The sequence below is a fragment of the Palaemon carinicauda genome, chromosome 25 (assembly GCF_036898095.1).
Source record: "Palaemon carinicauda isolate YSFRI2023 chromosome 25, ASM3689809v2, whole genome shotgun sequence".
Taxonomy (NCBI): Eukaryota; Metazoa; Arthropoda; class Malacostraca; order Decapoda; family Palaemonidae; genus Palaemon; species Palaemon carinicauda.
The window spans coordinates 103,777,081-103,790,128 of NC_090749.1; the positions used below are offsets into that span (position 1 = coordinate 103,777,081).

Genomic DNA, 13,048 nt, shown 5'->3' on the forward strand with positions numbered 1-13,048 from the left:
CAAGACCCCATACCTCTTTATTGCCGCCACGCTGACGAGGCTGGAGTCGTAGTCGAAGCGCTTTCCCTTCCTCAGCGGTGCCGGGGAAGACGTCAGCGGCAGCCCGGTCTTGCTGTGGAACACCATGTTCGTCGCAGAGTCCAGGGACCTGCGGAACTGCGCCTTCTCGCTGGCTGACGGAATGGACACGCCCCTCATGTTGCAGTACTTCTCCACCTCGTCATCGACCTGCATCTCCGAGTCGCTGCCGAGCTGCTGATTGGCGTCGTGTTCGGCGTGCTTGATTTTCTGACCTGTCTCAAGCTGCACAGGCGACTGCTTTGTGTCTACGTAGTCGCTGCCATCTAAGATGACGGCCCTGTCGCCCTGAGAATTCTCCTGAGGTTGTGGCAGGTGACCCCGGGTCATCAGGTGTTTGAGCAAGCTGGCACTCTTGACGAATCCTTCCCGAGTTTCCCTAGAACGCGCAACGTTCTCCTTCCAGTCGTTCTGGTCCGGGTGAGATTTCGACGGCCCTTCCTCCTCGTCCTCCTGACGGACGTACTTTTCTCCATCCTCCTGGAAGTTCAAAACTCTCTTCACTGGCTCCTTAGCACAGGAAGTGGCCTTTGAATGACCCGTCAAATGCAGCTGCTCGCCTAACATTTCTTGGTTGTACTCATTCTGGATGCTGGATAAAATTGCACTGAACGGACTCTTGCTCAGAGTGTGCGACACTTGCTTCTGGGGTTGACAATGGATGGCTTTGGCAGGCTCACTGCAGGCAGTATAAAAGTTGGTTTTCAAGGTCATCTTTTTAGCTTCCACACACTGCTGGCTCCCACTTTCCCTGTACGTTTCTTCCAGGCTGTAAATAATTCCCTCCTTCTTTAAATCACTACCGTTATCACAAGCATTATTATCACTACAAACTCTGGTCCACAATGGCTCACGACTATCAACTAAAGTCTTACAACTAAGAATATCACATTGTTTCTCGCTACTGAGCGCGATGGCTTCCAGAAACTGGTTTTCGGGACTAGAGGCCGTCTCCCGCTGCTGCACATCTCCCCCTCTGACCCGGCTTTCCTTTTGGCACCTATGCTCGGAACACACCAAGGACGAGAGGGAGGACTTTGGTCCCGTCTGACCCACAACTTTCCCATGCGACGAGGAGGAGGAGGACTCCCCGATTTCCCAGTCCCTCGCTGCTTTCGCAAACTCGAGCCCGAAGTGGTGGTCCTCCAGTCTCTTCCCTTTATCCTTCAGAACCTTCCTCTCCAGCTCCTTGTCGGCCCACAGCTGCTTCTCGGATTTCATGTCGGGATCTAAGCCAAGATGTAGGGTTTTCGTCTCCGGGTGGACTTTGGGAGAGCTGACTTTCGAGTGACTCCTCGGGCTCTCAATGCGCAGGTTGCTGGGCTGGCGCAGGACGCTCAGAATTTCCATAGTTTCCTTTGGAGTTAGGTCGAAGTTGAACTTGCTACGGAACAAGTGGCTAGGACTAACATCCCTTCTGTGTTTCATCTCTTGTTTAATATCCTGCAACGGAAAAATAAAAAAGATAAATAACCCTTCCACCATAGAACGACACTTGAATTACAAATACAGCCTCACAGGTACAGTATGGGCATCCGAGTGATGGCGAGTGCCGCAGAAAATATTACTTGCCAAATATCTACCGATTTTTTTTTTTTTTTAATTCTTCCTTGTTTTATTTGTCTTACCATTAAGTTACATAAAAATGACAGCTTTCATTATTTCCTTATGATGATGATGAATACGGGTATGACTAAAAAATTGAAAGTATTTCAAAAGCTAGACGTCTCTGAAGATCCAGGTATCTCATAGTATAATAAAAACATCATAAAAATAACTTCCCAAAGCTAAATCTAGAAAATGCCAGGTGACAGGGTTTATAATCTCCTTAGATTGGATTACAGAATGAAAAGATAGCTAATGATCATAGAAAAACAAAGAAACATTGGCAGAGCTAAATGAACAAGTAAATTTGGGCGGAAATCGACAGCTCTCACAAAAAACATTTATCTAATTGAGTAACATTACGAATTCTCCAGCAATTGCAATAAGAACTACCCCTCTCTAACTTGCAGAAAATAACGGACAAAGTTACGAGATAAGAAATCAACAAACGAGTTTGTTGGAAGAGAACCACTACATACCTTAGAGTGTAACTGACACGAACTTTCAGGTTCCTTATCACAGACTTCTGACAGATCCTCCATACTGGAACACAAATGTTTCCCAGTGTGTGAACAACAAGGCCTCAACTGATCATCTATCACTTTCGGAAGCACCTCTTCCTCCTCTTCCTCCTCCTCCGTCTTGCAGCGCTTTCCATCCGAGGAGGAAGACCCTCGCTTCAGGCGGCCGCTGCCCTTCCCGCCGACCTTCTGGGGCGGCGCTCCCGAGTGGGACGCTACCGCCTCTGCCGAGAGCTGCGGAAGGCAAGAGCCGTTACCGTTATGGGAGTTCTTCATGCACTCCCAATCGCTCGAGCTCTCGCCATCTTCTCTCCGCTGTGCGGGTCCCCCCTGCATGCTGGAGCTGCCGCTGGTGCCTTGGACATTATGGGGCACTTCGGGGAAGTTGTAACTGGAATCGGACTCCGAGCACTCGTCGCCCAGTAGCCTCTGGCTCTTGTACCTTTTGGAGGGTCCAACGTAATCTCTGCTGGTCTCCGCATGGTCGTTATACTGATATTCAGGGTAATTTTGGTACTTGCCTCCTCTCGGCGACAGCCGGCCGGGCTGCTTCTGGAACTGGTCGAAATTCACCGATTGGAGATTATGATGGGAAGAATGGGGCTTTTGGAGATGCAGCTGGTTAACAGACGGCAGCTGCGCCGCCAGGCACGCCTGCGGACGACTGTAGACAAGGTGCGGCCTCTGGAAATGCTGGCTGTGGCTGGGACCTGAGTAATCTATTCTATAAGGACTGTGTTGTTGCATTTGATGGCTCGACTGGTGCTGGTGGTGGTGCGGCATTCCGCTGGTGGATGGGCACACCGAGGCCAAGGAGGTCGGATGGAGATTGACAGGTGGAACAGGGTAACGCGCCTGAGTCCAGGAGAACGGGTGTCGAGCTGTGCTGGGTCCCAGCGGCATGAAATCTGGAGGTCTGCTGTTAGGAGGTACTGGGTGTCTGAGACGACAAATCAGGTGCTCCGGCGTTTCCAGGGAGGGAGAACCTGACCGCGACGGGGACTGGTAACGACGGGGGAAGCGGGTGAGGGAGTTGGGAGGGTCCAGCAGGCTCTCCCCGAGCTGCGTGTCGGGCGACTCGCTTCGGCTGACGCGCGAGTTCTCGGCCAGGCGGGCCTTCATGACGCTCCTCCGCAGGTCCTTGTCGCCCCTGCGAGTAACGGCAGTAGATTAGTTTCGAGGGAATTAAAATGTTGCATACAAAACAATGATATAGATTTCTGTTTACACAAGGTTCTCAACCTACAAAACATTCAGATACAAAAACAAAAACAACTGAAAATAACAAAGATAAGATAAAGAAATACAGTACTGTAATAAAACATTATTATATTCAATACAGTACAGTAAGCAAAATGACATTTATGATAACCTGATATCTATTTCATATGAAACTTGACTATTTGTCGACTTCTATAGCGGGAAACCATAGGCATGGGATTCAGGTAAGGCTTGCACTAGGCCAAAACTTAACAAAATTCGAGTTACAAACAGCTGATTGGAACCAATTAAGTTTTTAAGTTGAGGATCCTTTATACCAGCAGGTAACTCATTAACCCTTTTACCCCCAGGCTATTTGGAACTTTCCAACCCTTAACCCACAGGCGGTTATTTTTTTTCAAGCACATTTTGCAGTATATCTTTTTTAAATTGCTCTAACAGCCTTAATTTTCATCATAGAGAGGTCAGGTTGGTCTCATTCTCTTGGAAAATGCCTGAAGTTTCTCAAAAAATTATCAAAAATTTGCAAAAAAAATGTAAATAGCAGTTTTTATGCAAGGACGTACTGGTACGTCCATGGGGGTAAAGGGATGAGTTTTGTGAAACGTACCAGTACGTCCATTGGGGGTAAAAGGGTTAACATGGTTCATTTGGATGCAACTAAAAAGGGCTATTGGAAATTATAAAATGATATTCATTAAAACTTTGAAAGAAGAAGATTCCCCCTTACATTAGATATTCCTGAACGGTTAGAAGCATATGTACTTACTCTCCGGAACATACGTAAACATTGAATTTTGACGAGCGTACGTTAACAAGGAATATATTTGCATAATGGAAAATTGCACTTAAAACCCAAATCCATAAATTACATTGATATATTTTTATAGCAAAATAAAATAGAAATAATTTTGCAATGAGGTTATTACAACATAATAGCCAACGTAAAATAATTAAAACCTGAAGGATTATTTTTAACTTGACAGGAATACCACTTCACTGAAATACAGTTCTATCGCTCTTGTATTAAATGTATTTGCAAAGTTGAATGGCTCGACACGGTACCAATAGCAGTTACGGTTGTAATGAAAAGAATAAAAAATATTTCTCAAACATCTAAAGCGATTCAATTACTCCAACTAGCATTGAATGGACTAAAAAATCAATGCTGCATTTTACACTGTACGATAAAACCGTTACAGCTAGAGGGGCACTTAAATCAAGTATATGAGTTGCAGTAAAGTAAAATTCTTCTTTCAAAAAAAATTTAAAATGAATATTAACCCTTTTACCCCCAAAGGACGTACTGGTACGTTTCACAAAAGCCATCCCTTTACCCCCATGGACGTACCGGTACGTCCTTGCAAAAAAATGCTACAAAATTTTTTTTTTTTTATATTTTTGATAATTTTTCGAGAAAATTCAGGCATTTTCCAAGAGAATGAGACCAACCTGACCTCTCTATGACAAAAATTAAGGCTGTTAGAGCAATTTAAAAAAATATATACTGCAAAATGTGCTGGGAAAAAAATAACCCCTTGGGGGTTAAGGGTTGGAAATTTCCAAATAGCCTGGGGGTAAAAGGGTTAATATCACGAATACTTAAACTAGAGGGGCACTCAGTAGAGTGCAGAACCTCCACCACAGTAGCTTATTTCTTTACCTTTTGCTCAACCTTGACCTTTGACCTTAACATGTATTAATTGGCATGGGTTTTCATACTCTGAAATATGAACAAAGCTTTAAGTCTGTGACAACGATGCCCAAACTTATGGCTGATTAAGTTTATTGGACAATTTGCTTGACTGTGACCTTGACCTTCCAAAAGTTGATAATTTCCAGCTTTTCACATAATCCCTGCAAGTTTCATTACTCTACAAATAAAATTGTGGCCAGGAAGCTGTTCAAAAACAAATACACAAACGGGGTAAAACATAACGTCCTTCCAACTTCATTGGCAGAGGTAACAATCAATTTCTAATTGATGTTCTTTCTGGATCTCCGTAAGCTTTTTAATACTGCTATGGGGTCTGCTACAAGTTTTCTAGTCCAGTCAATTCCCGATTCCACCGTACTGTATTCCAAAGTTCATCGCCCTGTCCTTATTAACGGTAAACTGCTATCAAAGCATGGCACATGTATCGTATTTAATGTCCTTATGAAGGATAAAATAATTTGCTAGGAAAAGATAAAACATTAGGCAGGCTAGCTGAAAATTACACTGATGTTAGTAGGATAAGCTTACCTAGTTGAAAAACTTCTAAATGCTTTAAAAAGAATTCAAATGTCATATTGTGCCAATTTTAATGCTCTTCTGTGACTAAAACAATACAGAACTTTTAACCCTTTTACCCCCAGGCTATTTGGAACTTTCCAATCCTTAACCCCCATGGGGTTATTTTTTTTCAAGCACATTTTGCAGTATATTTTTTTTTTAAATTGCCCTAACAGCCTTAATTTTCATCATAGAGAGGTCAGGTTGGTCTCATTCTCTTGGAAAATGCCTGAAGTTTCTCAAAAAATTATCAAAAATACAGTATGGAAAAAAAAAAACAATTTAAATAGCAGTTTTTTGCATGGATGTACCAGTACGTCCATGGGGGTAAAGGGATGAGTTTTGTGAAACGTACCGGTACGTCCTTGGGAATAAAAGGGTAATTATCATGTTTGGTTCCACATAACACTGAAATTTTTATTTTGTTCTGTTATTAAGAGAACTTTTGAAGGGACCCTCTTGGTATATTTCCTCAAGGTCCCACTATTTTGAACTAACAGACTTTTAATTGCAGTATACCTAAACAGTACGCATCAGCTTAGCTTTTGGATTAAAGTACTGAACACTGACATGAGCTTCCAAGATTCAAACACAAAAAAAAACTAACCTTGTCATCTCAGTTTTGCTTTGGGAACAAGACGGAAGACTTTCATCAGACGGCATCTCTACGCAATTTTCCTCATGCGGTTCGTAACACACGACCACAGGAACCTTTTCGCTCCGAGGTAACGAACGCACAGCCACCTGGAAACGAGGAGAGCCTTAAATTCTGCTGGTCTTTCATATTCTCATTCCTCAGCCGCAATAGTTTCCAAAGCGGGTGGAAATGGCCACCGTTGAGGGGTGAATTTTAAGCAATAAATAGCTTGCTTTTTTATCTCTTAACAAAATCTAATGATAAAACATATGTCAAACACTTAGGCAATAAATTTATATGCATTAATAGATAAAATTAACATAAGAATTATAAATGAGTGCATAGCTCTGTTACATGGTTTAAAGGTGTCTCAAAGGGAAGGGGCCGAAAGAACTCCATCTGAAAAATTTTTTGGAACCACTTCTGTAAGGGCTTACATAAGCTAAAAAGAATTAAAGATGTCTACTTCGCTCCATCAAAGCGCCTTCTAAAATCTCCACACCTCACCTTGATAGAAGTCTCCTGTCCCATGTAGGCCAATGGAAACACATGCTCTTCCGCTTCTTCCGTAAACTTGGAGCAAAAGACGGGCGACGTCACAGTCAGCCTATACAGCACGTTAGGCGGCCGTCGGCCCCTGGACACGCTGAGCCATGCCGAAAGCTGCGAGAAGTGCAGGAAGGACCTAACGGCAGCCACCAACGACCAACCGGTTGCCGTTGCTTCAGGGTGTCTGTCGACAAGAGAGAGATTAAGTTTTGTTTTCATAAAGCACGCAAAGCCTACTTACTACTAACTATTGTATCCTGAACTTACAAACATTTGGAGATATAAATCATGCATTTCAGATACTATATTTGATAAAAAGTTCATAATGAAATACTCTAATAAAAGTTCAATGCAATAAGCAAGATGACATTTGCAATATGAATTGGTACTACTCCTTGACCTTGTAGCTGAAAATCATAGGCATGTGACTTGGGTGAAGCCTACCCTAGGCAAAAATCTAACAATATTCAACTTGCATACAGCTCCTTGGAACCTATTGAGTTTGCAAGTCGAGGACTTTCTGTACTCGCATCCTCCCAAAAAAGGTTAACCTTAAACTGTACAACATCCAGGACAACATAATAAGGAGAATTGATGGTCATACCTCCTGTCAAAAATGGTAAAGTTCCACTGTTCAATCAACCGAAGGTTCTGCGAGGAGCGATTGGAGTGTCGAGGGTGGTGGCTAACGCTGCCCCATGCTGACATTCGGGAGCAACGAGCACCTCCAGGCTCACTCCAACACCGACACCCCACATCACCCGCAGTTGACGCACCAAGGCCCCGGCTTGCGCACACTGAGGAGGAGGAGGAGGAGGGGGGGCAATGCTTAGAATGTTTTACGTAAATATAATTCAACCATCAATTTGTTTTCAGTTTTATTCCTCAACCTTTGCATCCATTCTTTGAAGGAACTAATGAGGTGGCTCTCATGATATAACATTCGATCACAATAAAACTAAATGTATTATCATAAAATAATGCTAAAGGACTCTTCATGTTTTAAGGCAGGCATGGGAAACTATTCATTCACTGGGAGTCCCATTTTACTATGTGTGAGTGAAGGCTGCATAATAATACACACATATGCAAGAAATATAATTTGCCTCATATATACTGAATATCTTTTTATTAATTCTTCCTTGTTTATTGGTCTTACAATGAAATTTAAGATGGAAAGACTCGGGGGACGCAGGTTGCCCGTGCCTGCTTTAAGGTGTATGAATAGACGGAAATATAATGCACTGCGTGAGAATTATCGGGCAAAAAATCATCAGTTATTAACACCCAAGACAAATCGCTCAACAGCTGTGAGGAAAATTTCCATAATGGGGGATTATTTGCCCAGTTCTGAAACTTTATCTATTGTGATAATTATTCTGTCTTTTAATAATGGTAGAATCCCAAAGAAATATTTCCCCAATTTGGCTTAGATCAGCATCAGTAGTAGGTAAATGGTTGGTCAAGGCACCAGCCACCTGTCGAGATACTACAGCTAGTTTTATTGGGTCCTTTGACTGATCAGATGGTACTACATTGGATCCTTCTCTCTGGTTATGGATCGATTTTTCCTTTGCCAAAATATACATTGAATATTCTAGCTTATTCTTTACACATTCTCCTCTTTCCTTATAAATCTGATAACACAAATATAAAAATTCTTCTTCAGTGGCCACTTTCCATATTTCATTATTTCCTTTCCGCACTGGGCTATTTTCACCGTTGGAGCCCTTGTGTTCATAGTATCCTGATTGCCCAATTAAGGGAGAAGCTTATATATCAGTAATAATAATAATAATAATAATAATAATCTCTTTCTACACCTATTGACACAAAGGGCCTCAATTAGATTTTGCCAACCGTCTCTATCTTGAGCTTTTTAAATCAATGCTTCTCCATTCGTCATCTATTTCATACTTCATAGTGTTCAGTTGTCATAGATCAGCAGAAGAACTGACCAATGAATGCATTTTCTTTGAAGGTAATTGACAAATTAACAGAGCCAATCTCTAAGCCTATTCTTCATCTCTGCCATGGCCCACATTAACATAGCGAGTTAAAACATGCATCCTTACCACATGATCATTCTGATCGCACGAGTGTTTATGCTGCAGCTGGTGGGGCAGGGGACAGTGCGGTCCCGCGTGGTAACCCCTCTCACCTCCGGGGGTCCTCCCTTCCACTACGAGGATGGCCAAGGCAGAGAACACCTCCCACGGGTCTCCGGGTCCATGGCCTCCGACTTCTTCCACACTACTGGATCGCATTTTTCCTGCAAATAGAAAGATTAACTGTAATAAAACTTTTAAAAACTTCTAGTATGATTTCTACACCTCGACATAACAGTAGGAGAGTCAATCTCCGTTACGTTTGTTCTACGAGAATAAAACATGTCAATACTTTATTTTTCAGTTCATTTGCTCTTTCACACAAACAGTTAAAACTTTTACCCCCAGGCTATTTGGAACTTTCCAACCCTTCCCCCAGGGGTTATTTCTTTTTCAAGCACATTTTGCAGTATATATTTTTTTTTTTAAATTGCTCTAACAGCCTTAATTTTCGTCATAGAGAGGTCAGGTTGGTCTCATTCTCTTGGAAAATGCCTGAAGTTTCTCAATAAATTATAAAAAATATGCAAAAAAAATGTAAATAGCAGTTTTTTGCAAGGACGTACCGGTACGTCCATGGGGGTAAAGGGATGAGTTTTGTGAAACGTACCCGTACGTCCTTTGGGAGTAAAAGGGTTAATAGGGAGTTGGCACCAAGAGTAAATAAAAACAAGAAATCCCTGCCTGCTTCGTATTTTGAATGCCAAAATAAGGATACAAACTTCCACAGCATCCGCCTTCTCGTATGAGAAGACCAAAGGGTCATTAGCAGTGTATTGACTGTCCCTAAACCACACCCCCTTGTCTCTCTCTTCCCAATACTAATACAACATTGTCTATCAAGCCGTTTCTAAGACTATCACCAGTCCTGGCCAAAGATACAGGCTCATCATCTTCCATTCTTTTGACATGGCCAAACCATCCTAAAACACACAGCTGTTTCTACTCTTCGACCTCTGCTTTTTTATACCTCAAAATATCACAATAATTTGCTGGATGCTCTAAGCTTTTTATACAAGTATTGAATATCTTCACTTTGCTTTCATAAGGCAAAATCAACATCCATCGCCCCCTTCTCCCTTGTTCCAGATCTCTTGCATACACTCTGCTGCCTTCCTTAGTCATATTCATTACAGTATTCAACTCGCCTCTTTCTTCATCGTACCATTGCATGTTAACCCTTTTACCCCCAGGCTATTTGGAATTTTCCAACCCTTAACCCCCAGGGTTTATTTTTTTTAAAGCACATATTGCAGTATATTTTGTTTAAATTGCTCTAACAGCCTTCATTTTTGTCATAGAGAGGTCAGGTTGGTCTCATTCTTTAGGAAAATGCCTGAAGTTTCTCATAAAATTATAAAAAAATATGCAAAAAAAATTGTAAATAGCAGCTTTTTACAAGGACGTACCAGTATGTCCATGGGGGTAAAGGGATGAGTTTTGTGAAACGTACCAGTACGTCCATGGGGGTAAAGGGATGAGTTTTGTGAAACGTACCAGTACGTCCTTTGGGGGTAAAAAGGTTAAATTCTCGTTTTCATAACCAAAACTAATCAAATATTGAAACTAAAATCATCCACCATTACCAACATTCATTGTTCCATCATCCTAGGTTTTATACACACCTTCATAACCACGCTCTCGCTAATAACTTTAAAATATTCCAAATCTATTCTCTTATTACCCTAAATCAATAAAAAGGTTCTTTGCAGTATCTGTCAACCCCTAACAGCAATCACTTTCCTTTCAAGATGACCAACATCAGCTTTCCAATACCCTACTTGGCACCCGTCCACAAGGCTAACATTTATAGAAATAATTAAAACTGACTTTGATGCATCAAGAGAAATCAGTCGATCTATTAGAAAAATCTTTGGAGATTAACTTATTGCTCCTAGAAAAATTATCTTCCAAAGAAGGTAGCTGTAATATTAAATGTAAAAGAAAATGGTTGAAAGATTTCTTTTGTTAGTTCATAAGTTTATTCTACTTTCTCTAGATGCATTAAGTGAAATCAGCTACTCTGTTAGAAAAATCTGGAGAGAATAACTTACGGTAATATTACGGCACAGTCCCACCCACCCGGCGCCGTTACCGTTCGCCAGTACATAGGAGCTTGACGTTTTTCTTTTCTCGCAAGTGAAGCGAGTGCATGGCGGATCAAAAACCATTAGACTATCGAAATATTACCTAAATATACTGCTTTTTGGCTCCACCTAGCGCCCGCTTCGCTCGCGAAAAAAAAAAACATTTGTTCCTATGTGCTGGCAAGTGGTAATGGCACTGGGTGGGACCTACCGTAATATTACCTAACTTGCTGCTCAAAAAAAAAATCTTCCAAATTATCTGTACTATTACAGTAAATGAAAGAAGAGGGAGATGAATGAAAGTTTTTTTGGGGGGAGGTAAATACTACGTACACCCATCCTGGGATACGAGGCTAAGAGGAAAGCTGCCAATATTAGACAACATACAGAGTCCAGAAATGGAAACCCGATAATGAAATAGGAGCAGCATATCAAGAGAAGGAATCATAATTTGGCAGCCCTGAATCACCTAGCGGACTTCACTAGTTTAAAGTTTACGAGACATCTTATTCCAGATGGCATAACCCGACCGTCTCGGAGACAAAAATACCAGAACCTCATCAAAAAGGTAAGAGAATATTCGGAATCTCCGTGAAGGCCTACCACAAGACTATCCAGAACCTGCATTCAGGCACTGGGCCGCCCAAGCAGAGGAGGTCGCCTTGATCGGAGTCCTTTGGAAGAGAGCAAAAGGACGGGAAAATGCAGCCACGACAAAAAGAGCAGTGTCGGCAATAGTTGCGATAGTAGTAGGAATAGTGGGAAAAACCCTTCTTGCCACCAGTGATACGGAGGAAAATCCAGCCAGCATCTCCCAAAATGTATATTGATTAGAGAGAAGAAGAGAGAGTGAGTGAGCATGAGTGGTAGAAAAGGTGAGGGAGTGTCATGACATTTCTCCATGCGGTCGTAATGCCTAAACTGTGCCCCCGTTGCTTTAAAGCTGAGAGGCTCTTCAGAGAGAGAGAGAGAGAGAGAGAGACTTATCTTCATGTAAGTAAATTAGGTCATTTAAACATGTATTATACATTGCATATCAGTCGATTATGTAATGAATACCTTGTGTGTGTATGTGTGAAAGGGTTTGTGTATTTCCATGATCAGCAAAGCTGTACTACTAGCCAAGTAAGTCACAACTACTACATACTGTACTAGGTTGGTTTGCTGCTAGCAATCAGACAAAAGCCTCCAGCACGAACGATCAGCAGCGATGAAAATGGACAAACCCCTGACTTTACCGAGGCCTTTGTCCTGCCGTGGACTAGAAATGGCTGCCTTTGTGGTTATATACCTGCCAACTTCCTTCTGTCATCTATATTCATTATCCAACCTTCTCTATCAATATTTGTTGCATATTTAAATCTGTTTACCCTAACATTGCAAAAGATATCATGACTGCACTTTTAATAATCTTTTCCCAGTCACTGCAATTTTTCTCCAAGTGTGTCACATTCACCTGTCAATGAGAGAGAGAGAGAGAGAGAGAGAGAGAGAGAGAGAGAGAGAGAGAGAGAGAGAGAGAGAGAGAGAGATTCTTTAAGACTTAAGAAAATTAGTGGGTATGATTCATGAGAGCAACGGTCAAGATGAGTGACGAGTCAAGTTATATACAGGTAAAAAAAAAATCGTTGAACTCTGTTATATTCAATTACCCTTCACATATTGTCTGTTGCAAGATGAATAAAATACTGCGTAGCTATTTTCGGTGGAAATGAGATGTATAAAAAATATATTGACATTATTATTGTTTATTTAACTGGCAAGTTTTTCAAAAACATAATCAGGAAACGGAGAGATAAATTGTGTCTTCTCTGTATGGCAATGCACAGATGAGTCAGTGTCAGGTGTTGCCATTATGTAGGATATATTTTTAGCTATTCGGTCATTCTTCTTGGTAAACTATTTACACAGTTTCTATGTATAATAAAAACATAAAAATAGATAAATAATAATTATAATGAGGTATT

General features: G+C 41.6%; 1 protein-coding gene across 1 annotated transcript in view; it reads right to left on the reverse strand.

The window, feature by feature from the left end:
- Window positions 1–9,155, reverse strand: part of atos (atossa) — an 18,045-nt gene extending 8,890 nt beyond the window's left edge. Inside the window, 7 exon segments of the mRNA XM_068348973.1 lie at window positions 14–1,521; window positions 2,163–3,354; window positions 6,308–6,444; window positions 6,845–7,070; window positions 7,491–7,542; window positions 7,545–7,683; window positions 8,962–9,155. Coding sequence (XP_068205074.1) covers window positions 14–1,521; window positions 2,163–3,354; window positions 6,308–6,444; window positions 6,845–7,070; window positions 7,491–7,542; window positions 7,545–7,683; window positions 8,962–9,153 — 3,446 coding nt within the window. The 5' untranslated portion in view covers window positions 9,154–9,155.
- Between the last annotated feature and the right edge of the window lie 3,893 nt (window positions 9,156–13,048).